This window comes from Rasamsonia byssochlamydoides, assembly GCF_041956645.1.
Source record: "Rasamsonia byssochlamydoides strain NRRL 3658 unplaced genomic scaffold VTN77scaffold_13, whole genome shotgun sequence".
Lineage (NCBI taxonomy): Eukaryota > Fungi > Ascomycota > Eurotiomycetes > Eurotiales > Trichocomaceae > Rasamsonia > Rasamsonia byssochlamydoides.
In genome coordinates this window covers 172,122-199,115 of record NW_027192396.1, presented here as the reverse complement: position 1 = coordinate 199,115, position 26,994 = coordinate 172,122, and the positions used below count along the sequence as shown (strand labels likewise).

Here is a 26,994-nt window from a genome sequence, read left to right as displayed (position 1 = left end):
CGTGTCCTGCCCTTCCTGTCCTCTTCTGTACTCTTCTGTTTTGTTTCTTAGGTAGAGAGAGAGGGAGGGAGCACGAACTACGAATTACATTACTGTTACTATTGCTATTACTTAATGATGGATTAATTAATGGATTGAGAGCTTCGATCCAGATATATGCTACACCCTACTTGCTACATGCTATATGCTACAACAAGCTACAAGATACATACATATGTCTACAACCATACTGTACAGTATATATATCCAGGCAAACAGGCATACGGGCATAAAGATGGTAGCTACCTAGGCAGGTTGTACCTGGACTGGTTTTAATTAATTTACTGGATATTGATCCATTCATCTATCTTTGTCTCCATTGATACCATCGATTGATCACCATAATACCATCACAATCGGTATATAACATGTGTGTCTGTGACTCTGTGTTTCTATACAATTAGACCTGTCCCTATTCATCGTATGTACATGTTATCCCATCTCATATCATATATTAAATCATACCATATCCGTTTGCATCGCCTGTGTCCGTATCTGTAACAATAAATAAATATAAATAAATATGTACCGCACCAGGAATATAGTAACAACAACAAACCCAAACAACCCAAGCAAGCAAGCTATCCACATCCCTATGCTATCTCTATCCCCGGGTGAGTCAAAAGCCCAAAAAAAATAGCAGCCATCAGCCATCATCGCCATCATGTCGAATTCAATCTCAAACTCTAAAATTCGATACCTTCATCGATTGATCACCATAACTCCGAGTTGGAGGTAATACATAATATAAACGGGTGTCTCTGGGTGTATATATACATTCAGTACCAATCCCTCGTACATCTCATATTCCATATCGTATCGTCCGTATCCGTATATCCGTAGGAACGAAACAACTTAGCATATATATATATATATAGGCCAACCAACCCAAGAAAGGCAAGCAATCCTCTCCGTATCTCCCTCTTCCTCGCAAAGTTAAAAAATGGTGTCCACCATTAGAGCCGAATTCGAATACTAAATTTGTCACCATAACACCTCCCTAGGTACATACGTAATGGGTATATAAACGGCTGTCCGTGTGTATATACATTGAGAACTGTCCCTATTATTCACCGTACATATCATACCATATCATATTATACCGTAGCATTCATATCCGTATCCGCATCGATAGGAATGCATGAATAAATAAGGAAAGAAATAAATAATATATCGCGCCAGCAATATACGGAGTATATACCAAGCCAAACCAACAAACCCAAGCAAGCAAGAAATCCCTATCCCTATCCAAATGTCCCTATCCGTGTTTCGCACAGAGCCACCAGAAGAAAAAAAAAAAAGGCCCATCAGTCATCACCACCATCACCACCAAGTCGATCTCGAATGCGGATTCTAACCTAAATATCTGCCATCACGCACTGCAGAATATTCCGCTTATACTCCCTCAGCGCAGCCTCTTTGTTCCGCATTGCTTGACGCAGGCGTAAATAGCGCTGTTTCCATGTTACTTCACCTGCACCTCCGGTCTCTGTGGTGGTGTTGGTATTGTTGGTGTTGTCGAGGTCATCGTCCGTTAGATCAATAGCTTCAGCTTCAGCTTCGTCAGGGCTGTCTTTCAGGATATCGCTATCAGCCTGCTTGGCCGGTCCATTTTGATTCTCGGATGAATGCGACAGTGACGGTGAAAGTGATAGCTCGCTGAGCACGCAGTTGAGACTGATTCCGGGGGCAGGTCGGGAGTCTATAATTAGGGTGTATGTATGTGTCTGTGTCTGGGTTTGAGTCTGTCGTCCCGTCTGTGGTGCAGCTCCTGCTGGTGGCACGAGTGTGCCATTATTCTCAGCAGTGGCAGTTGTACTACCAGCGGTAGTAGTGGTTGATGACGCATTCACGACTTTCACCGTCAAAGATGCAGAGCCAGGTGGTGGGCCTGGCCTCTGGCCTTTGCCTAAGCCAAAGTACAACGAGGATACCGATTCCAGCGGTATCCCCGGATAGGTCGTCCGCAGCCGCTCCACGGCTGCACGCGCAAGAGCTCGAGCTTCGTCTGCCTCGAGCGGTGTCGACCGGCCTATTAAGTTCGCGTGGAGGATCCTGCCTGCTAGTATTCTGATCACATCATCTAGTGATGTCCTCCCAGTCTGCCCTCCACTCGGCCTGTCCGACAACAACGATGCATCGACATCGACGTCGGTCGACTCGCGCCCGTTCGCGGGAAAAGCAGACGACATGTCATTCGTCTCGTTCGTCCCGTTCACCAGCAGCGTCGGCGGCGTCGCCAGTCGAATTGGTCGGCCATGATTCTGCGGCACATGCAGCTGCAGCTTGCTGGGCCTGGCGCCAGCCTGTCGGCCTGGCCCTGGAGTCTGGTTGCTTGGTGGTGGTGGTCCTAGTTGGTTATTATTGTCGACCGCAACAGCAGGCGATGAACGCACACTGGCGTTATCGCCCAGCGTGTTGGATCGCGCTGGATTCGCGGGAAATGAAGAGAACGGGCCCCCAGGCGCTGAACCTCGATTCGGTGGTCGTCCTCTGACCTTGCCTGTCACGGAGCCTGAAGGGCTCGGCCATGCAGACGATACGGCCGGCCCATGACGCCGCCTCGTTCGACTCCGTTCTCGCGATGACGGAATCACTGCCGACCTCGGCTCGCTGGTCACAAGCATATCTGCTGGATGATTCCTCGGGATGATGGCTGACCGCGGGTAGCCTGCTGGCGAGGCATCTCTGTCGAGAGGCCGCCAGCGCAGCTCCTGTCCCCCCAGCGAATCCACTCCCTGCCCGTCCGACGCAAAGGAAGATGCGGCTGCCACCCACGGATCTGTCGTGTCCATGTCGTCCGGAAATGCACTAAACGGGATGGCGCTCGGCGGAAAATTCGCTGCATGGGTCGCCAGCGCGTTGCTGTCCAGCAGGCCCACCGACGTGTCGAGTTGTGGACGTTTGGCCGGCTGTGCTTCCTCGTTCTCTTTATCCTCGGCGCGCTTTCGGCCCCGTTTGGGCTTCCACTCGGGGACAAGCGCGCGCAGCGCCAAGTCCTCTTCTAGAGGCACCCCGTCGCGGCTCTCACTGGCAGGACCGCTTGAGGACGGAAGTCGAGTGTAGTAGTTGTGCGGATGGCCCAGACAGTATTCGAAAAAGGCGTCGACGTGCATCGCCCGCATCCATCGCTATACACCTATCAGCAAGACTAATAGTGTAGGGAAGAGATATCAGTCACACCTTCAGCCGGACAGCATACTGCTGCACCTTCTGCGTGCTCTGCTTCTTCTCCAGCGAGGGCGGCTCCACGCCCAACTCGATGGCCAGCTGGATCCACGTCTTCAGCTCTTTCCTGTCCAGCTTGCGGATGAGCTCCCACAGCGTGTAGATGCTGAAACTCTTGCCGTCACTCCGCGGTGGCGATCGGAAGTTCTTCCGGAGCTCGGTTGTATCGACAGATAGAGGGACATTTGGGTTGCAGTAGAGGATGAATGCAACATAGGCATCGTCAATCGTCTCGTCAGTCAATTCCCGCGAAGGCAGAACCCGGCGCTCTGCGTCGGAATCTCTTGCCGGTCGCTGTCGACCACTCGCATCGAAAAATGGCGGAGACATCGACATGCCGGATCGCATGCCTGGAGGCACGCCCGACAGCGGCCCTCTGGGCGACGACTGCAGACTGCGCGGCGTGTCCTTGCGGCGGAGGGGAGGAGACGCCGACGCTCCCAACCTGCTTCGAGCACTGCCAGGAGAAGCGCTCCGCAGAGGAGTGTCAAAGCCCGGAGGATACCTGGCAAACTGCTGAATCACCATCTGATTCCCTGCCATTTCAGTCCTCTCTCCAGGCTGGGGGACTGGACTTTTATATGGAGCGTCCATAGTCACAATCTTCACAGGACAAAACTCAAACAAAGATCAAATACAAGACTCAACAAAAGATTTTAAGACCCAATGCAAGCTATAACACGCATGTTCTTGAACACTGTAACCAACGCGTCAAAATCAATTGCAACAAACACTGACAGCATCAACGCATCCGGGGTATCTAGCAAACACCAACAACAACCAAACAAAGCGAGAATTGTGCTCAATCTGTTGACACTGGCTGCATCATGAAGAGCGAGGTCCGGCAAGCTCAGGAGATGCGCTGTGATCAGCTCCTCCAGCCGCCCACATTTCTATTTTGGGAGCAAGGCGGGCGGGGCGTGCCGTGGAGTTTCAAGTCTGCGCTATTCCTCTTTTGAAATAGCCTGTCAATTAGTTACCTAAGCAATCACGTGGCACCTATCTTATCTAATCGATAAGCGGATCTCGGGGCGGGATTCTCCGGCCTGCCCGATTCGGCTAAGCAGGGGGAATGCGATTCACTCCTCCTTCCTTCACTCGCGCAGTCCATCGTGCAGTCTTCTCCTGCATCTCTTGCTGGGCTCCCTGCTCCTCCTGGGATGACACTTGGGCTGCCGTCGCTGGTGCCAGTGTCCGATGTTCCTGCGTCCCGTCGTGGCAGCCGACCATGCCATAACTGCCCCGCTTAGGTACATCTGCATCTGATTCTCCTCTGATGGTGCTGCCATGGCTCCATCGCGACAGCTTTCAGCGCCATCGCGCCCCGTCCGCAGCGCCCGGAGACACGTGCAGTCATACCATGAAGACACCACGTCAGAGAGCAGTGCAGGGACCAGCGCAGACGAGCAACCTGCCCCCCCGCGGTCTTCTCGGAGAAGGCACGAGGTTAGTCGAGATACAGCTGCCGCCGCGCGCCCCAGACGGTCAACCCGTGCCCCCGCATCCTATCGAGAGCCGTCGACAGACGAGGACCTGGATCGGGTCGTCTCCCGTTTCCCCCAAGTGCTGACCAATAGTGCTGCTTCCCAGCGAGCCGACGTCCTTCCTCACCGACCTCCGCCGCGAAAGTCCCGGACGGGGAACAGCTCGAAACAAAGGAGATCGACACGAGACTCGCCGCGAAAGCGTCGAAAGGTAGAGCCTCAGCCGGCAGAAGAATCGAACATGGTCCCCTCAGGCCCGATCCCGCCGTGGCATACCCTACCATATCACATCCTGTTTAATATCTTCCTGCGTGCCTCGTATCCCCTGGTCGACGACCGACAAGCCATTCCTTTGCCATCGGCAAAGTGGCTGCTCGACGTTGCTCTCCTCTGCCGCGCGTTTGCGGAGCCCGCGCTGGCGGCCCTTTATCATACACCGGTGCTCATCCCTGCTTGGAAGGCTCACAGTCTGGTTCAGCTCTTGTCGCAACCACCAGAGTCACTCGCTATAAACTACGCCAGCAAGGTCCAGGAGCTCCTGGTGGATGTTCGCTCGGTCCTCACATACAAGACGGGTCGGTGGGGGTATTTTGACTTGTCCAAGCTGATCGAGAGGGTGCCGCATATCAAGACCCTGCGACTATACCATCGACACGATGGGGTTGCCCCCCTGATGTTGTCTAATCACACCTCACGATGGACGTACCGTGACTCGATCTTTGACACCCTGAAGCAATGTAATGTCCGGCTGCACGCCTTTGACTGGAATGCCCGCTTCATGGAGCCCAGTAATTTGGTGGAGATGATGCAGTCCCGCCATCGCGAAGCCCCTTTCCAGAACCTTCGCGATGTGCGGTTGTTTCAGATCCCGTCGGATGAGAGGATGGCGGAGACTGAGCAGGAACTCGAGGAGCTCACTGAGACGAGGCTGGCTGCGGCGCTGAAGGAGCTTCCTGAACTCCGTCGTCTGTCGTTCACCGACTGCACGGCTGTCAATGAGGTGCTCCTGCCGAGACTGCCGACAACCTTGACTTCGCTGACCATCGATAACTGTGACGAGATCACGTCGCACAATTTCGCACCGTTTCTCTCCAGTCACGGGTCTCATCTTCGAGAGCTGGTGCTCAAGCACAACCGCCATCTCAACCTCTCCTTTATCGTGGGTCTCGCCGAGTCGTGCCCGAATCTGGAACGGTTGTCGGTCGATTTCATCATGCACAACTGGCCCCCGTACTACAACGGCACGCCCCATTTCGAGAACCTGCTGAAGCCCGGGGAGGTCCCGACCTGGCCGAAGGCGCTGCAGGAGATCGAGATGCTGCAACTGCGCAACTGGGACAAGGCCCGAGCGGCTGCCTTTTTTGCGTCGCTGGTCGAGTCTGCACCTGATTTGAAGGATCTCCGCCGGATTGTCATGACCGCCACCGTGCAGATGGGGTGGCAGGATCGGGCGTCCTTTCGCAAGCGATGGATCCGGAAGATCGAGCGGACCTTCCTTCGAAAGGATGAGACTCCGGCAGCTGTCGAAGCTGGTCCTGCGGATGGCGCGGCTGCGACGCCGGTGAAGCGACAGAGCGCTCGCATTGCGCAGCAACGCCTGTCGGGGATGGATGCTGATAGCGATGAGTCGAAGACTGGGTCGACGCCGAGTGACGGCGAGACCAGCGACGAGGATGACGACAAGGACATGAATGTGCAGGGGATGTGCGATGTCGTGCAGCTGCGAATCGACAACCTTCGTCCGGCGGACACGCAGTTCAACGAAGACGACTTTGTTGACTCGGAGGTCAGCGGGGACGAAGAGTGGAATGGCGTGGACTCGGAGCCGGACGATTCATATGCGTGGTGACCACTCTACTCGAAAACACTCTGTTTACGAATACACTACTTTGTTGACGTTCTTATGGCATGTTTTCATACGGCGATTATCGGTACTTTTTCCGGTTTGCAAAATTGGAGTTCTTGAGGAATTTGATGTCTAGCTGGCTATGGTCGGGTTCTGATGAGCATGGTGACGGGGCGTTAGTCTGGACACGAGTCTGTTTTTTCCCCTGTTAACTTGTTGTGAATTCAACCTGTGGACTTACGATCCGGTGTGGTGTGGTATGGCTAGTCAAGAAAACTGTCATGTGGTTTATCCTGCTGTCCTGTCTTGAGAGAGGTATTTATTATTGTACAGGCTACAGCACTTCCCTTCCATCAATTAGATGATGTATTATTGTAGGGATGATGTATAGTAGGTACGTAGGTATACTGCATGTATTATGTACAGTACAGAACATCAGTAGCATCTCTTCCATCCTCTGAACCATCTCTGTCGGTCTGTCTGTCTGTCTGTCTGTCTGCCGGTCTGGCATGCTGCACGTCATACCTACCATCTGTAGTGGAGAGTATGGTAGAGTTCAGTCGATTTTTTTCTAAAAAAATAAATAAATAAATAAAATAAAATTGAATAAAATAAAATAAAATAAAATAAAAGGTAGGTAGCTAGCTAGTAGTAACGTAGATAGATATAGTTAGATTAGAAAATGGAATCAATTTAAGTCCTGGAATATCTAATTAGACCAGACTTGTACAGTAGGATATTTTCCCCGGACCCTAGTTGATTTAGGCTATGACAGATAGATAGGTCTTCTCCTTTTTTTTTCGCTCTCACTGGTAGTAATAAGAATACTCAGTCGCCAATTTTCTTTTTTTTTTCTTCTTCCTTTTTTTTTTAAAAAAAAAAAGACCCAGCGAACTAGGTTCATCAGGCCGCCCTGACAAAAGACAGATCCACAAGACTAATATAATATGCTCATTTCTCTGATGTTCATAATTTCTAGAGTCAGTCATGCCGTCAGTTAATAGTACTGACAGCATTTGCTAATACGCTTAGGGTGATTGTCGGGCAATACTGTAATCCAAGTCGACAGCCCTCACAGTCAGTTTAATAGGGTACATTGCCACTTCAAATTCAATGAGCGGTGCTAGCTAGAAAGGCCTCATTATGAGGTCTAGTATCAGTATTTATTTTATATAGTGAAAACTAGTAATATAGGTCTATGCGCCATTTCACTTCGTTCTGCTGACAAGTTAACTCAACCATTTCCAGGGCTGCTAGCATTGATTCACACAATCACTACTCGCTTGCTGCTATTTCACTATTATGACTACTTTCTGCCACTTTTTACATCACTTGTTGGTGATTTCTTCATAACCATATCTTTGGACTAAGTCCCTCATGTCACTAAGCACCCTATGGGCTTTTGTTAGCGACGGCCTTGATAGCAGGAATGCAACATACTGCTCTCTAAGTGTCTGGTTTTGGAGAAAGAGGGCTGATACATGTGTGTTGAATCTCCTGTTCCAGCGTCAGTTGATATTGAGATCTGCAGATATTGCATTCTCACCGTTTGTAAAGATCTAGCCGCCCGTCATAATCTTCTTCAGGTGGGGATATCTGAATATAGGAGTGGTATGCGGCCAAGTATTCGGCCCCAAATCTATTGCAGATTGGTCGCCATTGACCAAACTCAACTTTATTGAGCGTCTATACGTGAGCCCCGCGATTCTATCTGCCCCGGATGATCACTCGTTGTGTGCATAGAAGCAGCAGGCATCGAAGATAAGTGATTCGCCTGTGTCCACGTCAATTCCAGAGTTTGCAACATCCTTTCGGTAGTTCTGGCGCTGGTTAGTAATGGAATATGTACTAGGCGAACATCAGAACATAATTTACCTGCGGCGACACTTGGATCAACCTCGGTGTTTCCTCCACCGAATTCTAAACCTTCAGCACCCCCCGGTAATTCATGGATGCGGGGCGTCGTGCAGGACGGAGAAGAGTAGGGCATACGAGAAGCGAGATAAAGAGGGAGAGACAGAGAAGAAATTCAGAGCGTGGTTATTTTACAAGGGGACGCACCAAACTGGAGAGAGGAGCTGGCTTATCGGCAAGAATTGAGGAGATAGAGATCTGGGAGCGTGACAATCTCGCCCTTAGGGCGGGGGGGCATCAGCCCCTCTCTTTAGAAGAGGAATCACCGTAGAATGTAGTACTCCGTACTGTACTACCAACGCTCTTATATAGTTGCAGGCTAAACTGGAAAGGGGTATAGGAAGGGATTACTTTATATACACTCCTGCCTTACCCAATCAGTTAAAGTCTTGAAATCATGGTACTACTCGAAATACTAATGGAATCGACCATGAATCTATATTCGAACCCAGCACCTAAAATCAGATCGACAAAATAAGTCGACTTTGATGCCGAGATTGTTATAAAAAATTACTACAGCTAGTTAAACAACTCGTTAGATTTAAATTCTAATACTAAACTTCCCTAGCAAAAGCCTATAGAAGGAGTTAAACTTGTGGTAAGAAGACCAAGTACAGAGTACTCTGTATGGAGTAGTTAGCCTCTCCTACGTAGTAATTTAGGTATTAAATCTTAATTCTCATTTTACTGTATGTAGTGATTTCTACTAGATGAGTTTGCCATCAGAAATCTCATTTTAAGTTACGATCAAAGTTAGTGCCTAGAAGCCCGTATTAGAACTATCTTAAAAAGGTGATTAATTTCCTTATTTACCTGTTCAAATAAGGCGGGGGTGTACGGAGCAATCCCTTTTGCTAGAACTGTCTGTAGAAGAAAACCTAAGTACCTAGGTAGGCAGTGGGAGTGGAGAATACATAATTAGTCTCATCTGATACTGTTGCTGAAGGTTGAGTGGATGCTAAGGACAAGGGGAAAAGATGTACAGTAGAAGGCGCAATTCCTCAAACGACGCTTGCAGATACACATTTACTAGTGATGGCGAGAGAGGTATGGCAATCAAGATTCAAGATGGCTACTGCTTTTCATGCCCCGCAGTAGAGACCTCTAAAATACGATCCTCCAGTCTCTTCCGGCCCTCATTCTCGCCGATAAATGTCTCCGGCTCCTTGATCCCCACATAGACCGCTTTAACTGCGCCGTTGAGCCTCAAGATCCTCTCCACACAGGTTCGATTCCCACTCAATCTCCTATTGCACGGCTCCATGGTCGTATACAGGACGGTGTTTTTCGGCAACACTTCGCCTATTCGCTCCTCTGGAAGATTGTGCTTTTCAGCCACTTTGATGAAGCAGCACTGCTCGGCATGTGTGTTCCCTGGGTCTCCGGGCCTGTCTCCTGGCAGTTCCATCGAATATCCAGTCGATAGGATTTCGTTCTTGTCTGCATCGACGAGCACTGCTCCTACGCAGAATTTCGTGGGTGCGGGAGGCGAGCGACGGGACTGCTCGAGGGCATATTCCATGTATCCCTCGTGATCACCCGCTGCAATGGTCGGTGAGGAGGCCATCATAGATGCTAGGCAGGTGGAGAGTTTAAATCGGATACTTTTGCAGAACGTGTGGATGATGTCTTGGGCCTGAAAAGCAGAGGCAATATAGGTCGTGGAAGGTGGGACGATGCTCAGCAACGCAAACTCTTTTGACCCATGGCTCGAATCCAAAGAAGAGAAGCAAAAGGGGGTACTTGCAGTGAGCCCTGCAAGCCAAATAGGAAGGCTGGTGCGCCCTGCCTTGCTTACCTACTTAAGGCAAGCATCTACAATTCACGGACCGACATGTAGCTAGCCGCCTCAGCTGCAGTTGCGCCACTAGGTGTTTTGGTCAAGGGCAGAGATAACTGCCTGGACATCCATCATTTCGCCAAGTCGTTGCTGGGCGAACTAAGCACGTCGCCGTATCTGGGCGACGCTGATACACGTCGGGCCATAGACAGCGTATCCTCCTCGAGCTGTCCGAGCTGGATGGCTTGGCGAACACGCGCGGCCTGCACCTCCTTGACGCAGCGTCTTTCAGCATGAAGAATAATCCGTCAAAGTCACAGCAACAGCAACAGCAACGGCAACAGCAGCAGTCTCGGTCCCGCTCGCCTCCCTCGCCCACCGGGTCGCCCACGTCATTGGCCTCCGTGACACCGGCAAGCTGGTCTTCCTGGTCACCCACTCCTGGGTCTGCTCCGAGCCCTGGAAACAGCTCGGCTTTGTCGTACTGGAGACATTTCTTCGTTCCGTATGACTGGTTCTCCGGGACAAGGGACGTGCTCTGCGCCGTCGCGCAGCGAGACATCTTGTTTGCGCGGAATGGCGACGTTGCGATCATCAAGGGCGGGCTGGAGTATGCGGAGCAGGTCGGCGCAGAGGTGGATGGTGCAGAGATGAAGGGTTGGAGGATCGGAACGAGGTAAGGGGTTGCTTAAGTATATAGATATTATTACTTCAGGCCTAGTTAGTTATAACTAAAGAATGATTAATAGATGGTAATCTCTTTGTCCAGACCTTTTGTCTTCCTTGACGACCATCGTGACACACATATTTATTTCTTTTTTTTTTGTCATTTCAACCCTTGTTTTTGACAAGAATGTCGCAAGCCATTGGCTTAGCTAGACCATTGAAAAGCCTGAGTATGGTCAGATAGAAAAGTCAAGCGTATTGTTAATTAAGCAATTTCTGGGATTCATGAGGGAAGCAGCCAGCTATAAAATGACAGTAAGGTCCAAAAAAAGAAGTATGATGACTTGGAAAACTATGAGTGATATTTAAACATGCCTTGTTTTGAATAAGGATTAATCAAATATTTTCCTTGCCTGGACAGATAGTAGTGCCACTGTTAAAACCTTTTTTTTTCCAACTAAGGAGTAGTATGGTTTTCACAGAATATAATTGCCGATGAATGGTGAAATTTATCAGTCGTCAAGATACATATCGTGATAGAGAAAATACTACCGTAACTACCATCGACAGTGGAGAGTATGGTAGAGTCCAGTCCATAATTTACTTTTTCTTAAAAAAAAAGGAGGAGGAAGAGGAGGAGTGGGTGGGTGGACAGATAGATATAGTTAGATTAGGTAGTCAGAGAAATCACCATATAAGAGAATAGCAGATAGAATGAATCTATTTACCTTTAAGTCCAGGAATATCTAATTAGCATGGAATTGTATAGTAGGATAGGATCCCCCAAGTCTATTATTTAATTTGGGTTATGATAGATAGATAGGCTTTTTCCTTTTTTTTTTTTTGCTCTTGCTCTTGCTAGTAATCATACTACCTAAGAAAGCCTCCTTAATTGTGGTTATTATTAGCTACTATTTTCTTTTTCTTTTCCTCTTATTTTTCCTCTTATTTTTTCTTTGCACACTTAGCAAACTAGCTAGCCTATGGAAAGGAAGATCCACAAGACTAATATAGGTACTGGTACTCATTTTCCGGTGTTTGGAATTTCTAGGGGCTGCCAACTGACAGCAGAGGCTGATACGCTTAGGAAGAATCGGCAATTCAAGTCGACAGCTGTCCTATTACCGGACAAATGGAAAACTAACAAGAGCTAAAGCCCAAATGCGGTTTGGACGCAGGATAGGGCTGACCCCTGACAGGTCGAAGCTTAGCATCGCGGATCCAAGAGATTCCCGCCGTCTCCCACCAGATTTACCGGAGAAACCCCGTAAGTTATACCCACGATAACCTACCGCAGTGCCGAGACTGATGAGGCTCTTTCATGATCATAAGAATTTCAGTCGTGACAATAGTCAGCGACAGAGGCTTCAGCATCGCCAATGGATCTCGCCAGACTGTGCTTGCGCTGGAAGAATACGAGCTGATCGGACCCGCCAACACAAACTTTTGACCACGTGGACCAAAATAAGCGAGACGTTTCGTCTGTGGAATCAATTGCATCGCAGCACAATCATTGTCTGCAGACAATGTCCGCTCTGCATACTCGTGCTCGTGCAGATACAGTACCGACTGACACCTTAAGCTTCCCGTTTACCGGAAAGTTCTCCCCGAGCCTCATTTGTGGCGCCCATGAACAAGTCATATTATTGTTCTCTTGCATGACCACGGACGAAATTTTAAACACAGCCTGAAACGGACCTTAACGGTCAGAAGAATACAGTCACCACAGCTCGTTTGCTCGTCGTTCCCCCTTTCTCGGCTCTCAGGGGTCATGGTTTGCTTTCGGGCAAACGGCAAGATGCATGTCATCTGGTGAAGCTTCCGTCGAATGATCAGCAAGGTTAGTTGCTTCCTCACTAGGAACGCCTCCACGGTCTTGGTGCTGCTGGGTGAGCGTATTCTGAATACTAGTCGAAACGCCATTGATCGAATTGGAAGTCAGTGAAAAACCAGTGCGTCGGGCTATAGCCGCATTCCTCTCCATAACATGCAAAGGTATCGACATGCTCCACAAGCTTTGTTCTACCCGAGGTATATACTGACTGCTGGCCCAGTTGTTCTTAGATTCGTTACTCTGGCAGAAGCAGGGTCATGAGGCTGCGATGAGTCTGCTGCTCCATGCTTGGAGTGCTCTGCACTCGCTCTCCAAGCGAGATGGAGTCCTCCAAGCTCGAGAAGAGCCATCGAAACCGAACATCGATCCTTTACCGGACTATCATCGGAAGGGACTCATCGCCATCTCTGTTATGGCATCTCTATCCGCCGTGGCCACCTTTGCCATGTTAACATTCACTACATATCGAATGCTCTTCTGGCGAGGATCCGCGAAGCTCTATCCGGGCCACAATCAATACGTCATCCTCATCTACAATCTGCTGATCGCCGACTTTGTGCAAGCCCTGTCGTTCCTGCTGAATATCTACTGGATTGTTCACAACAAAATCCATTCTCCCTCCGTGGTCTGCTTCCTTCAGGGACTGTGGGTCCAAATCGGAGATCCGGGGAGTGGCATCTTCGCTCTTGCCATCGCCATGCATACCTTTATGCAAGTGAACCTCGGTCGCAAGATGGAGTTCAAATGGTTTGTGGTCGCCATCGTCAGCATCTGGGGATTCATCGCCCTGTTGGCGATCATTCCGATCGCCTCGCATGGAGGAGATCCATTCGCTCCTACCGGTGCCTGGGTACGTCGGACGCAACCTATAGAAAACTCTGGAGGGAACTATCTTCACGTCTAACTGTTTCCAGTGTTGGATCAATCAGGCCTACGAGCCTGATCGCCTCTGGACTCACTATGTCTGGATCTTCGTCGCTGAGTTCGGAACCGTGCTCCTGTACATGGTCATGTATTTCCAGCTGCGGCGGAGGCTTGCAGCGTCGGTCGTTCTGGGCCAGCGGCACGTGGAATCGCTGACTCGCCTGAGACGGGTGGTGAACTACATGGTCATCTACCCGTTCGCATACCTCGTTCTGTCCCTGCCTCTCGCCGCGGGCCGTATGGCAACCACGCAAGGCCGCACCCCCAGTGTGACCTACTTCTGCGTGTCGGGCGCCATGATCACGACGTCCGGACTCGTGGACGTTATCATGTACACCCTCACGCGGAAGAACCTGATCCTGAACTCCCAGGGCTCGGCAGATCGCAGCCTGAACCCGTTCCACCATTACGACTACCGGAGCAACCACATCACGACGGTCACGGTAGACCATAAACGGGAAGGGGGTCTCGATGTCGGCGGGTTGATCTTCCACGGGCGCAGCAACAGCACCGACAATCCAAGATCTGCTCATGACCGCGACGGGTCGACGGACAACATCATCGAGAGGGACGATCGTCACGATCAGCACGAGCTGTCGGACCTGAGCAAGGTGTATCAGAAGACGACGATCGAAATCACCAGCGAGCCGGCCTCTCCGTCTGTGCAGACACTCGAGCAGGGTTCTCCCCCTTCCAGCGACGAGCGGGAGCAGGAGTGTGAGCAGAAGCTGGGAAAACCTAAGCGGGCGTGGAGAAGGTAGTAACCTCGACATGACCGTAACTATTAACCACCATCACGTCCGTATATATATATATATATATATATATATATCCTCTCTTCATTTTGAGGCACATTGTACAGTACATTATGGTATAGATGGTAGGTGGCGTTTTTTTTTTTCGATTTGCATAGCTTTTGCATTAGATCCCACGACCGACACTGCATACGCATGCCGATTTCATATCATCTAATTACTTGATGGGGAAGGTCAGCATCCACATACTTACCTGACTCAGCGCCCATATTCACTCTTTACCTTACCTACCCCTGAATTATTCACCTATGCTCCTACTTTACTCTCTCTGTAAAAGTTCTGTGTGAAACATTCTCGTGTAGTTAATTTGTAGTTAATTTGGTTAAACCAAGCTTACGGAGTTATTCACTACCCGAGGCATTCTACCATTGTAATAATATAAAATATCTCTGCCTCCCCCGGCCTAGATAGTAAGTTAGAGACATAACTTTACACATATCTATCTCTCTCCCTAAACTGGATCTTGCTATATATAATCCAACACATTGGTTATATTCTTTTTTTTTTCTCCCTATCTGTGATTTATTTATTTATATGTCACGGACTGTCTACGTATATGTAGGAATATCCATTTCCCCATACCAGATGCTCCTTCTTCGGGTTGCCTTGCATGGGTATGCTCGTCGCTTCCTTACCGTACGTACACTGTTACTGACTGTCTTTGCTTCCGACCATCAGGCCTGATACCAGGTATCCCCCCATTCCCACACCCGGTGGACGAGGATATCTATCTTCTTCCAGCAGCCGCTTCGAAGATTCTGTCTGTCAGCCTCTATGGTGAAAAGATCCAACATGCATGTGATGGCACCTCTTTTTACCTAGGTACCTGAAGTGGTAAAAAGATATAACCATTAACCGATATCACACGATGTTCGCCCCACGGCTGACGTCGAGACACGAGGCTCACCAACCGGGCTTGCCTCCCATGGCGCCTTTCTAAGGCGTTGGATACAATTTCCAACGTATCCATCTCAGAAGCACGCCATGAAGTGATAGCGACCGCCATCTGCATGGATTCCACGAGAGAGACAGACCAACGAGAGCATCCGAATCGCTAAGAAAAGGCTCAAAGCTCAGGGGTCATTCAACGCGCGGTACTGGCCCAATGCAGGACGCGTGGGCATCGATCTCCACGTTTCTGGCGTCGAGCTCACCATCTCCAGCAATGTGATGTATCCAGAGCAACAATTAACCGACATCATCGCCGTGGGACGAAAGATAAGTCGGTCGCTTTGCCGGATAGAAAACCTGAAGAAAATCGCTTCCATTGTCCGCTTGGTGAGTGCTGAGTGCCAGAGATGTGGATCTGAAAAACTGATAAACTGACTCAAATGTAGTCAACCAACACTACTTTCCGTATGGAGAACGATTTTCGAAGCCGATCTTTGAAATTTCGGAGATAAGACATCTATCCTATCTCTTGTCATTATTCCAGCTCCACGGGATGCTGAGGGATTGTTTTTCCGTGAAAAGACTGACTGGTAGGAGAGACTGGGCTGTCGTGTAGAATGTCAAAGTCGAAAATTCGAAATGTTTGTGATCCTGTAACGAATGCTCTGTCTGTTTCATCATTGTCCAGTCATCGATTCGGAGATATCCACTCCATCGCCACCTAGTACTGCTCTGTACCTGAGAAGAACGAGAATAATAGCTGTCAACCAGAAAAAAAAATCCAAGAGTTGAAGGGTACTTGTCACGGCACCTCTTTTGGCTGAGTGGAAGATTTCTGGCATAGTATAAATTCCCATCACTGAAGCTTCCACCCACAAAAAAAAAGACGAAAAGAAATGAAAGAAATAGAGAATGTGGAAAAGAAGCAAGCACGTGCTAAGTTTATTATTTTTCCGGCAGCCCCTGCTTCTGGAGACTATACTATCCCGTGTTCAGGGCCATCTCTGATGCGAAGGAACCTCGCACGTAACCACAACCCTCTATGTGCAAGGTTCCAACCGGAAGAGCGACAAGACACACCAAGGAACTTCTCGTCTTGTTATTTTTTTGTTTGTTTCTTTCTCTCACTTTTTTCCTCTTTGGGTCTATTTCTCGTATACTCCGTAGGGATATTCTTGGCTTCTTGGCGAGGTGGAATCGCTATGGATATATTATCCCGGCACTACGTATGCTCAGCCACTGTATATTCATGATTATTAATTTCTTAATCTGTTATAGCCGTTAACGTTGAGAACATGATTAATTGTTTAATCTCTTTTAGCTTCTGGGTCTGGCTGCAGCCGTTGAGACTGTGCCGATCACGGACGCGCATTCCACCACGTGCCACGCCTAGAGAGATGACCCCCGGAGCAGCGGCGGCAATCCATTAATTACACCCACATCTATGCCCTGTTTTGGAAGGTGAAGTCATGCCATACCTAGGTAGCTACCGCTGCCTACTGGCACTTGCATCCTTCGGCACTCTCCAACCTTATTACCCGCTGCGAATGGTCGAGTCGGATGCTGCTCCTGCGCATCGTGACCATAGACCTTGCTGCCATTCATTAATCGGAGTCATCTCATGACGTCTCGATCGATTGCGTGCCTGGGTCCTTGGAGCTAATGCCGCGATGGCAGCTTCGGACCGTTGGAACTGAGATCGCACTGCCACGTGGGTGACTGAAGTGATATATATAATGGGATCAGATCTCTCCCTTTCTGTACCGTCCCAAGACACATTGACTCGTCAGTTTCAAGCTGCTGACACATACCAAGATGCGGTCCTCAATTGCTGCCGTCCTCGCCGCCGCGAGTCTAGCTTCTGCGGCCACAATCAACGTGACGGAACCGTCCCTCACGGAAATTGAAGCGGCTGCTGCGACGACTCAGCCCTATTCCCCCGTGTCCAACGTGAAGGGCCTCGCGTTCGATCGTTTCATCGACATCTGGCTCGAGAATGTGGTAGGTAGACAGCTTCTTCGTGCGAGCTGATGCTTGATTCTCATTTACCCTGCGGTGACAGGACTACGATACGGCCGCTGCCGATCCGAACATGCAGGCAATTGCGAAGCAGGGCATCCTGCTCACCAACTACTGGGCTACTACCCACCCGTCAGAGCCCAACTATTGTGCTGCCGCCGGAGGCGATAACTTTGGCATGGACAATGATGACTTCCACCAGATTCCTGCTAACATTTCGACCGTCGCTGACCTTCTGGATACGAAGGGGATTGCCTGGGGAGAGTACCAGGAGGGACTTCCCTACCCTGGCTTCCAGGGCTATAACTACTCTAACCAGAAAACCTATGCCAACGACTATGTCCGCAAGCACAACCCCTTGATCCTCTTCGACTCTGTCACCAACAGCGATCTCCGCCTTCGTCAGATTAAGAACTTCACCAACTTCTATGAGGACCTTGAAAACAAGCGTCTTCCACAGTGGGCGTTTGTCACTCCGAATATGACGAACGACGGCCATGATACTGACATTACCTTTGCCGCGAAGTGGTCGATCAACTGGCTCTCAGAAGTGCTAAAGAATTCTTATTTTACCGAAAACACGCTTGTCCTGCTGACCTTCGATGAAAGTGGAAACTACACTGTCGACAACAGAGTCTTCAGCGTTCTCCTGGGAGGAGCTGTGCCGGAGCACCTTAAGGGAACCACCGATAACACCTTCTACACTCACTACTCCGCCATTGCATCTGTCTCTGCGAACTGGGGTCTTCCTTCCCTGGGCCGCTGGGACTGCGGTGCGAACCTCTTCCAACTCGTTGCGGAGAAGACGGGATATGTCAACTACGAGGTTGACACCAGCAACCTCTTCCAGAACCAGACCTATCCAGGTCCCGTGTCCGAGAACGTTTACTCCAAGTATTCTCCCAACTGGCCTATTCCGGCTACTAACGAGAAATGTTCTGCTGGCCATGGCATTCTTTCTGCTGTCAAGCGGACGTATGGTCACTTGAAGCCTTCCTACAACTACACGGCCCCGTTCCCGTATGATACTGCTAGTGGCACCAACGTTGGCGTCAAGTACTACAGAACTGAGGTAAGCTCACTCTGTCTTCTGGTTCTTTCTATCGAAACGTACTAACAGCTTTCGTAGAAGAATGGAAAGAAGACTGAAGAGTATGAGAGTTGATGGGTTATATCAGCGACTCTGAGTTCTTGTCTTATGTAATTTAGACAGAGAAAGTGATTGATTTTGGACATCAGCTAGATCTTGCAGTATTTTCAATAGTCAAAATCAATGAATAATACGAAGGGTTATACATAGACGATTCAAATAATAGTTCTATGCATCTGCGTCAGATGTCACCGTATCAATCAATCTGCCATGCCCCACCGGCGATAAGGAGTTAATATACGACCCACCTGGAGTCATCGTGGTACGTGCACCAGTCAGCAGAGAGCCATCTTTGCTGACCTCGTTTGTCCATTTCTCTTGTTAATATGTGAAGCAAAACTATAAGACGGCTTCGAGGATCCAGAAGTACGTACAGGACGGGGCTGTTCCGCACTTGTTTGTTGCAGCCCAAAGGAAAGGGTTCGGATCAAGGGTCGGTCCCCACGAGTTGGGCCTCAACGGACAGACATCATCTCTCCCACCTCCTTACTAACTCCACAAGCTGGAATTAATCCTGACGCCAGCATATCACTTCGTATCAAGCTTGGCATTTTATTTTCTCTTACATCTTTCTTCTCTTTACTGTCCCACGGCGATAGGGAAAGTTTCCATCCCTTCGCTGTTTACCGCCGCAGATCATGGCCCAGGAAGCGCCGCAAGACAGCGCTGGGCCATCGTCTCCACCGCCTGCATTGCCAGAGGGGTGGTAATCTCTTCCTATCTTTTTCATTTCGTTTCTGTCAGAATGTGTGTGTGATCCTGATGAAGATTGCTAATTCGAATTGTGGTTCTAATTTAGGCTCGCCCAGTGGGAAGGCCTCTCTCGCAAATGGTACTATGTCCAGCGAGCGACAGGCAAGTCGCAATGGGAGATTCCCACAGAACCAGTCATCCTCACCCCCTCGACGACACCGACGTCCTCCGAAACTGGGCCGACACGGGCGCCNGGCTCGAGACCGCAGACGAACAGTCCGCAGGCAGCGGCAGGGCTGGCTGCAGGCGGAAGCGTGAACGGGACTGAAAGGGCCGGAATCTCCGTATGAGGCAGCGTCTCGTAATATGTTGTTGTGTGCAAAATGTGGATAAGCGTCGGGGGCTGATAATGGTGGTTATATTAGAGCTTCTTTGGCTCACAGGGCAATCCCCAGCATGGCGGCTTTTCGCAGATGGCGGCTGGAATGCTGAACAGGTTGCCAAACCAACTTTTCCACGCTAAGTCGAACGAATATACCCAGCACACACAACAGAGTCATCCGGGAGGGGCGTATGGGGCTGCCTCATCGGGTCATGGCCTGATGGGGGTTTTGTCGCAGTATCAGGTATCTAACGGCGTGTACAAAGATATCGTGCAAGTGAATTGACGTGGGAATAGAACGGCCACCAACAGAATTCGTTTGGTTACTCCTCAAGCGGTCAGCTCGGGACGTACACGGGGAGTACACCACAATACCAGCCTGCTGGGCAGCAGGCCGTCGGCCAAGCTCCAGTCGCTCAGGCTCACAGCGTGTCTGGTCTCAACGGGAGTTCCCCACAACCAGTAGCTGGTTTTGCTGGGAATTACGCTGTTAATCATTCCGGCAGTCTTTCGTCTCAATTCGCCTTATCCGCTTCGTCCTCTCAGCATTATCCAGTCCAGCCGATGATGCCTTCAGGCCTGAATCAGTACCAGGCGTCTGCGACGACTACTCTCTCAGGTATGGGTAGTTCTCAGGTTTCAGTGCCCTCCGTCACGCAGCCTCAATGGCAACTGGGACCTCAGCCTACAGTTCCTCTGTCTACGAAGCCCTCGATGACGCAAGCATCACCCAACCCTGGAGGATCGCAGTACAACCAGCTATCTCCTGCTTACCCTCTTCAGCAGCCAAACCAGTCTTTTACCAGTGCGTATCCAGCAACGCAGACGGTAAATGCATACGGGCATGCTGGCGTGAGCCAGCCATTCTCAGCACAACCACTCGACCCCTTCGGGAAGTCCAGTCACACTATACAAGGCAGTCTGCAGAGCTTTTCGGGAGTCCAAGGACCACCAGGGCTTGTCAATCAACATGGGCAGCTCCACACTTCAAACGCATACTCGCAATATCCATCATACCAAGCAGGACAGCAGAGCTCGTTGTTCACCTCCAACAGTTCAAGCATGTCCACGCCTCCCGCCACGGCATCAGGCTTCGCCAATACTTCCCCACTGGGAGCCGTTCCATTTGGGACGTCTTATCCTGGAACCCAATCCAGTATCCTATCGACTCAGCACAGCAATACATCCTTGAGCAGTCACTTTGGTTCCACAACCCAGCAACTCAATGACTCCGGTGCGGTAGCGGAACTGCCCGACAGCCAGGTTGGCGCAAGCCATTATACGCACCCAACACAAAACCAAGTCAGCCAAGCTGCGGTGCCTGCGCAGGGTTCTTTTCAGCAGCAGCAACAGTCTCTTTACCCATTCGGCACTGTCAACGAGTTGGCTGGTTCGGAAGCACATCGTCCAGAGTTGACGGACCCGCAATTTGTGAGCGGTCCTTGGACTTCGTCTTATCCTCAGCAATCTCGGTACGGTCAGTATGGAGGTGCTTTCCGATGATGGCATATAGCAATTGCGTTCGATGTCAGTTGCAATGAAGGAGTATCAGAATGTTTGAGCTGCGCGAGACATGGCTACGCAGATGCTTTTCTTATGTCTTTCTTTCTTCTCTTCTTTCTCTTCTTTTTCTTCTTTCCTCCCTTTTTCACTTGATATCCCCATCCCCAGTCCGATATTATAATATGATATACTGCGATGGATTCCTTAATTCCAGTTTGCATCTCTGATAGGTGTCATGACATTCTTCCAAAATCGTTCCAAAGTTCGTTTCTTCCTTTGATCAAAGCCTTTGCATGTATAGCGATTCACCACGCGACGTTTTCATTTGATAGTGGTAGAGTAAAATAGAGTCCATTAATCAAGAGATCAGTCTATTGCTGGGATGAACTACAGGCAGAAGAGAGAGAGACGAACTTGACTTGTTTTGAGATCGAAGGTGGTTTTTGTTAGGTTCGAGGGACATGGACCGTCGTGTGCATCTATATACTTGTCAATACAGGTACTTTCATCAACATCACCTACGAAATCCCCATCCATGGATCCATGCGAACTCCTTCCTAATCAGGTATAGACCTTCTAGACCCACTGCGCTGAAGGAAGTTACCAAAGCGGAAGGCGGTCAAGATGTTCCCGACCACGGGAAAAAAAAGTTCTGCCAGGACTGTTGATGATAAAATAAAGCTTGGATATTTCCCGCAGCGACTCAATTCAATAATTCATTGCAGTTCGGTTGGGACCGGGCATATACATATACGATGGCTTCCGTGTACAAATCCATCTCCAAGAAGCAGAAGAAGGAGGAAAAGAAGCGCCCTCTGGCGGGGGATGACGAGGATGTCGCCATGGAAGATTTGATGGACGGCGTGGACGACAGTAGCGACAGCGAGGAGGAAGAAGGAGAGCAGAATGAGGAAAATGGCAAGGAGTCTGGATCAGGATTGGGATCGGGACAGCAGACGAAAAATAATAATGCCGGGCTTATGCCCAAGACGAGGATTCTTATGCTTACCTCTAGAGGGGTTACGCATCGGTAGGACTACATCTATCTGTGGTTGCTGTTTTGAATTTGAATTTCTGGCTAACGACTCAGACACCGACATCTTCTGGCCGATCTGACGGCGCTGCTCCCCCACACGCACAAGGAGAACAAGCTCGACACGAAAAAGAACGGCGGCTACAACCTGCTGCTCAACGACCTCGCGGACCTGCATTCCTGCAACGTCGTGTTCTTCCTCGAGGCGCGCAAGCGCGGGCAGGACCTCTACCTGTGGCTCTCGCTGCCGCCGAACGGCCCCACGATCAAGTTCTCCGTCACGAATATCCACACGATGGGCGAGATGGGCACAGGCTTTGCGGGCAACTGCTTGAAAGGCGGGAGAGGTATCGTCGTGTTCGATCGCTCGTTTGACGAGAATGGTCCCAACATGGGCAAGCAAGGCACCGAGTATCGCGGCCTGATCAGGGAGATGCTGCGCAAGGTGTTCTGCGTGCCGAAGCGCGTCAAGGGCGTGAAGCCCTTCATCGACCGCATCATCGGCATTTTCGGCGTGGATGGCAAGATCTGGATCCGAGTCTACGAGATCCGCGAGTCGGAAAAGGGCAGCAAGAAACCCGGTGCAGACGGAGAGGAGGACAAGGGTATCGTCAAGAGAGATGGTGGACCGGACATCTCGCTCGTCGAGATCGGCCCCCGCTTCGTCTTGACGCCGATCGTCATCCTCGAAGGCAGCTTTGGCGGGCCCGTTATCTACGAGAACAAGGAGTATGTCAGCCCCAACCAGGTCCGGCGCGAGATCCGGCTTGCGAAGGCGGCTCGGTACGCCCAGCGTCGGGACATGCAGGCGGACCGGGTGATGAAGAAGACTGCCTTGGGATTGGAGGAAGGAAAGAAACGAGACGCGTTGGATACGCGGGAAGTTTTTGGATGAAGAAATCGTCTTTTGTACATTTCTTTCGTTCTGTCTTTTTCCTTTCTTTTATACTCTCTAGAGGGTCATTGAGGTCGATATCCTGGGACATGGTGCATTGATTTGATTTGACATCGTACATGTGTATCTTGCTTTGGCGTCTGGTGTGATGTATTACTCTTACGATACTAAAAGTTATTGTTTTGATACAATATGATTTGCTGGCCTTGGACCTTCTATTCTGTGATGTGCTGCAGTACTTTTGTCTCATCTCATTCGACAGCTGCTACTGCTTACATAAGCGCAACAATATAAAGATGGCGTTCGTCACAACATCAACTTCCCTTGACAACCCACCTCCCCCGCGATGGCTGTCCCTATCTCTAGCGGCCCTGCAGGGTTGCTGAACCTACAACCTGTCCTTGCTTTTTGTTTTGCGCTTTCCTTTAGACATGCATCTCTTTCCCTTCCAGTCAGCCCCAACGACGGGGTGGTCGTCAGCTAAACGTATCGTGTTGAGACGACGGCTTGCGACGTGTTTGAGCGTGTAGGCCGTCGATGTTCGAGGCGCAATAATCACTATCATTTCGCGAGATTTTACAAGCAGATTAAACATTTTCATACCTGAATATCTTCTTTCGAGCTCTTCGAACGTATCTAAGTTGGAGAAAAAGTACAAGGTTGTTGCTGCACAGGAAATTACTACGTGTCTTCCTGCTGACTTCACCTAGATCATTATGCAGTTAGATCACCTAGCCCCGGAGCTTTTGCTCCATATTTTTCGCTCCTGCGACACCGTCGCCGATGTCCTGCACCTGGCCGCCACCAACCGCCGACTGCGTCATGTGTTCTCCACCTCGCAGAAACTGTCAATACTCGTGCGCGCGGCGGAGGTGGAGTTCGGGCCCTTGGACGACATCATCCAACTGGTCACCCAGAATGCCAGCCAACCCGCCCATCTCACCCGCGGCGCGTCCATGTCCGACGCGCTCCTGAAACAAATTGTGGAAGTTGGCCGGGTGGCTCAGAAGTGGGAAGCTATCTATCCGTTGAAGAAGTGGAAAGTCGACTACGTGAATCGCCGATTGCTGACCGACGAGGAGCGATATCGTCTTCGTCGCGCGGTCTATCGGCTGTGGCTGTATCACCGTGCGTTTCATAACCGTCTCTACGACCGTTTCTCCCGTCGCATTCGTACCGTCGTCGTCGAGCGTGCGCAGCTGTTGCATAACTGGTCGACCGAGGAGCTGGCGGAGATTGAGGATCTGCGGTTGGTGATCCAGGACGTGGTGCAGAACCACATCTGTCCGAGTAACGGCACCATCCAGCGCAAGTTCCGCAAGCGGTACCCCGACAACACGCAGCCGCTGTCCTTCAACATCCATCTGAACTACCAGAACAATCTATCAACAAGCTCATACTTCCGCATCGAGCGCAACGCGACAACTGAATTCTACACCGCCCACCCCACCAACCCCTCCGCGAAAAGCGCCGCCACATACAACTCCCGCCTCCGGATGGACCTCTTCCACGACCCGGGCCAGGAAGGCTGGGGCGACGAGATCCCGCACTACTATGTCGTGCAGGACATGCTGAAGCTGGACCCGGCGCAGGTGCTCTGGCTGCGCGAGAACGCGCCGCTGAGGGAGCACGTCGAGAACTACATCCAGTCGCTGGGCGAGTGGTTCCGGAACAACGGCGAGACGTTTGGCGATACGCTGCTGTGGGTGCTGAATGAGCGCGGGGAGGACCCGGAAGAGTTGCGGGTGGCTATTGAGGAGGGGAGGATGGGGATTGCCGTGTAGACTTGTCGAGCAGCATGCTGTCTTGTGGAAGTGATGTTTGGCTATTTCTGCTAGCTGTAGTGTTTAATTAGATATTGGCATTGATCACGCTTGGTAGTTGTGCGGTGAGGGAGTTTTGTATATTACAGGTGCCCGCAGCTAGAGCTGATAGATTGGAAGATCCCAAAAAATGACGATGAGAGACTTCGCGAAAAGGACTCGGTGATCCCAGGAATGTCCGGATGATCATTCGAAGCTGTAGATAGAGTGGCTACCGCTGATGAATGAGGATTTCACGATCCCTGAGCCTTGGGGCGACACCCTTCGCCTAGACCTTTCCCAGCGCCTCCCAGTGCGCCGGGAAGCTGAGCTGCGAATGACTGTTACCCAGTTCCAGACAAAGCAGAGTTCAAGATATTAGACAAGTTAATACTCCCAACAATTGGCTCCGAGATTCCCAGTCCAACAACATTCCCAGCCAACGCTGCAATGTCGGATCTACTTGAGGGAGTGAAGGTCTTCTTACTGAGACCTAACGCAGAGGATGTCCCATTTCCTATCCCCTGAGCGCAGGGAGAAGACGGCCTGGCCGAGGTCATGCTTGCTTGCTACCAGCGAAGAGGGAGGACAATACCTGAGATGGATTGACAGTCCCAGCAATTGGCTCTGACACTCCCAGTCCGATATTTCCTGCCAAAGCAGAGAGATCCGATCCCGGGAAGGGAGAGAAAGAGGGCTTTGTCAGTCCCAAGCCTGATGCTGTTCCATTTCTGATCCCTTGAGCTAGGGAAAATGCTGCTTGGCCGAGACTGCTCCCGGCTGCTGCTGAGGAATGCGACTTGAAGAAGACTTGATGCAGATTGATACTTCCAGCAGTGGGTTCAGATATTCCCAGTCCAATGTTTCCTGCCAATGCTGACAGATCAGATCCTTCCAAAGGGGAGAAAGTGTTGTTTGTGAGTCACAAGCCAGACGATGTGTCGTTGCCTATACCCTGTGCTAGGGAAAGTGCTGCCCGACCAAGATTGCTCTCGGCTGCTGAGGAAAGAGAGTTAAAGATCTAAGACAGCCTGGTACTTCCGGCAATGGGTTCAGATATCTCTATTCCAAGGTTCCCTGCCAATGTGGACAGATCGGATCCCTTTAGGGGCACAAAAGTCTCATTAGTGAGTCATAAGCCAGATGCAGTGCCGTTACCGACACCTTGGGCTAGGGAAAACGCTGCCTGGCCCAGATCTTGCGTCTTCAGCAAGCTAGAGTTCGTAACCAGGGGAACAACTGCTGCTGTGAAGCCGGTGGGATTCGCTCCATTGGCGACGGCGGCAGAGCTGGCCACTTGAGATACGCAAGCTGGTGTGTTCAGGTTCAACCCCTATGCAGCTCCCATGCCCAGACCAACACCTAATGAGGTTGCAGCGCCATCGAGGCTCCCTGTAAACCCGGAAAGAAATGAACTGAAGCCATCGCTGAAGAGGCTACCGAGTCCTCCTGCTGAGGTTTTGGACGGCGCGTGTCCCCCGAGGAGATTTCCAAGACTACCAATGGGGTTTGTGTTTGCACCTGATGAGCCGGTAGAATTTGACAGGCCTGACAGACCACCGAGCAGATTGCCCAATAAGTCACGCTTGGAGAGTTCATGTTGTGATGACTGTCTGTTGATATTGATCTCCGCCAGCAAATTGTCGATCTGCACACTGGCCGCCTTCAGACTCGGGAGTTTTCCGCCACTTCCCTGGAAAGATCGGTAACCCCCTTGACAATAGCAGAGGAGCCCTCTACCAGGTCTGAATCCGACATTAGCGAATCTAGACTGTCGGTCAGTCTGGTTGCCTGCTTCAACTCATCTCTAACAGATGCTTTGATGAAGGATGTCGTAGTCAGAAGTCCAACAAAGCAGAGACAAGATGCAAAAAAAAGACAAGGACTATAAACACAAGATATTGCTGCTTGAATTCAGCTTTCATGGCTTCGAGAGAGAAGAAAAAAGTTTGTTTGTTTCAAATGAGCCCGCCTATGCGAATGAAATAATAGCAAATCTGATGAATTGATTAAGATAGTGACATAGAGAAAAGGAAGAAAGAAAATACTACAAAAAAGGTCATAAATCGTAATGTATGTTTGAACGAACTCGAGGG

General features: G+C 50.3%; 10 protein-coding genes across 10 annotated transcripts; 8 read left to right on the top strand and 2 right to left on the bottom strand.

The window, feature by feature from the left end:
* Positions 1-1,397: 1,397 nt before the first annotated feature.
* VTN77DRAFT_1506 (uncharacterized protein) lies at positions 1,398-3,861 on the bottom strand (the record flags this gene model as incomplete). The annotated part of the gene is made up of 2 exons (XM_069417245.1): positions 1,398-3,170; positions 3,223-3,861. 2 exons carry the CDS (start codon positions 3,859-3,861, stop codon positions 1,398-1,400), a joined length of 2,412 nt encoding a protein of 803 aa, XP_069279995.1.
* A 693-nt stretch (positions 3,862-4,554) lies between these two features.
* VTN77DRAFT_1505 (uncharacterized protein) lies at positions 4,555-6,600 on the top strand (the record flags this gene model as incomplete). Its single annotated transcript, XM_069417244.1, has 1 exon — positions 4,555-6,600. The coding sequence occupies one exon, from the start codon at positions 4,555-4,557 to the stop codon at positions 6,598-6,600; it is 2,046 nt and encodes a 681-aa protein (XP_069279994.1).
* Positions 6,601-9,583: 2,983 nt separating this feature from the next.
* On the bottom strand, positions 9,584-10,078 carry VTN77DRAFT_1504 (uncharacterized protein; the record flags this gene model as incomplete). Its single annotated transcript, XM_069417243.1, has 1 exon — positions 9,584-10,078. The coding sequence occupies one exon, from the start codon at positions 10,076-10,078 to the stop codon at positions 9,584-9,586; it is 495 nt and encodes a 164-aa protein (XP_069279993.1).
* Positions 10,079-10,187: 109 nt separating this feature from the next.
* Positions 10,188-12,407, top strand: VTN77DRAFT_1503 (uncharacterized protein; the record flags this gene model as incomplete). The annotated part of the gene is made up of 4 exons (XM_069417242.1): positions 10,188-10,250; positions 10,504-10,967; positions 12,157-12,224; positions 12,298-12,407. The coding sequence occupies 4 exons, from the start codon at positions 10,188-10,190 to the stop codon at positions 12,405-12,407; spliced, it is 705 nt and encodes a 234-aa protein (XP_069279992.1).
* Positions 12,408-13,059: 652 nt separating this feature from the next.
* On the top strand, positions 13,060-14,476 carry VTN77DRAFT_1502 (uncharacterized protein; the record flags this gene model as incomplete). Its single annotated transcript, XM_069417241.1, has 2 exons — positions 13,060-13,641; positions 13,706-14,476. 2 exons carry the CDS (start codon positions 13,060-13,062, stop codon positions 14,474-14,476), a joined length of 1,353 nt encoding a protein of 450 aa, XP_069279991.1.
* Positions 14,477-15,115: 639 nt separating this feature from the next.
* VTN77DRAFT_1501 (uncharacterized protein) lies at positions 15,116-15,933 on the top strand (the record flags this gene model as incomplete). Its single annotated transcript, XM_069417240.1, has 3 exons — positions 15,116-15,166; positions 15,563-15,808; positions 15,868-15,933. 3 exons carry the CDS (start codon positions 15,116-15,118, stop codon positions 15,931-15,933), a joined length of 363 nt encoding a protein of 120 aa, XP_069279990.1.
* A 1,224-nt stretch (positions 15,934-17,157) lies between these two features.
* On the top strand, positions 17,158-18,605 carry VTN77DRAFT_1500 (uncharacterized protein; the record flags this gene model as incomplete). The annotated part of the gene is made up of 4 exons (XM_069417239.1): positions 17,158-17,181; positions 17,237-17,422; positions 17,484-18,512; positions 18,570-18,605. The coding sequence occupies 4 exons, from the start codon at positions 17,158-17,160 to the stop codon at positions 18,603-18,605; spliced, it is 1,275 nt and encodes a 424-aa protein (XP_069279989.1).
* Positions 18,606-19,228: 623 nt separating this feature from the next.
* VTN77DRAFT_1499 (uncharacterized protein) lies at positions 19,229-21,168 on the top strand (the record flags this gene model as incomplete). Its single annotated transcript, XM_069417236.1, has 4 exons — positions 19,229-19,296; positions 19,390-19,627; positions 19,709-19,909; positions 19,963-21,168. 4 exons carry the CDS (start codon positions 19,229-19,231, stop codon positions 21,166-21,168), a joined length of 1,713 nt encoding a protein of 570 aa, XP_069279988.1.
* A 755-nt stretch (positions 21,169-21,923) lies between these two features.
* On the top strand, positions 21,924-23,096 carry VTN77DRAFT_1498 (uncharacterized protein; the record flags this gene model as incomplete). The annotated part of the gene is made up of 2 exons (XM_069417235.1): positions 21,924-22,198; positions 22,259-23,096. 2 exons carry the CDS (start codon positions 21,924-21,926, stop codon positions 23,094-23,096), a joined length of 1,113 nt encoding a protein of 370 aa, XP_069279987.1.
* Positions 23,097-23,812: 716 nt separating this feature from the next.
* VTN77DRAFT_1497 (uncharacterized protein) lies at positions 23,813-24,880 on the top strand (the record flags this gene model as incomplete). Its single annotated transcript, XM_069417234.1, has 1 exon — positions 23,813-24,880. One exon carries the CDS (start codon positions 23,813-23,815, stop codon positions 24,878-24,880), a length of 1,068 nt encoding a protein of 355 aa, XP_069279986.1.
* Between the last annotated feature and the right edge of the window lie 2,114 nt (positions 24,881-26,994).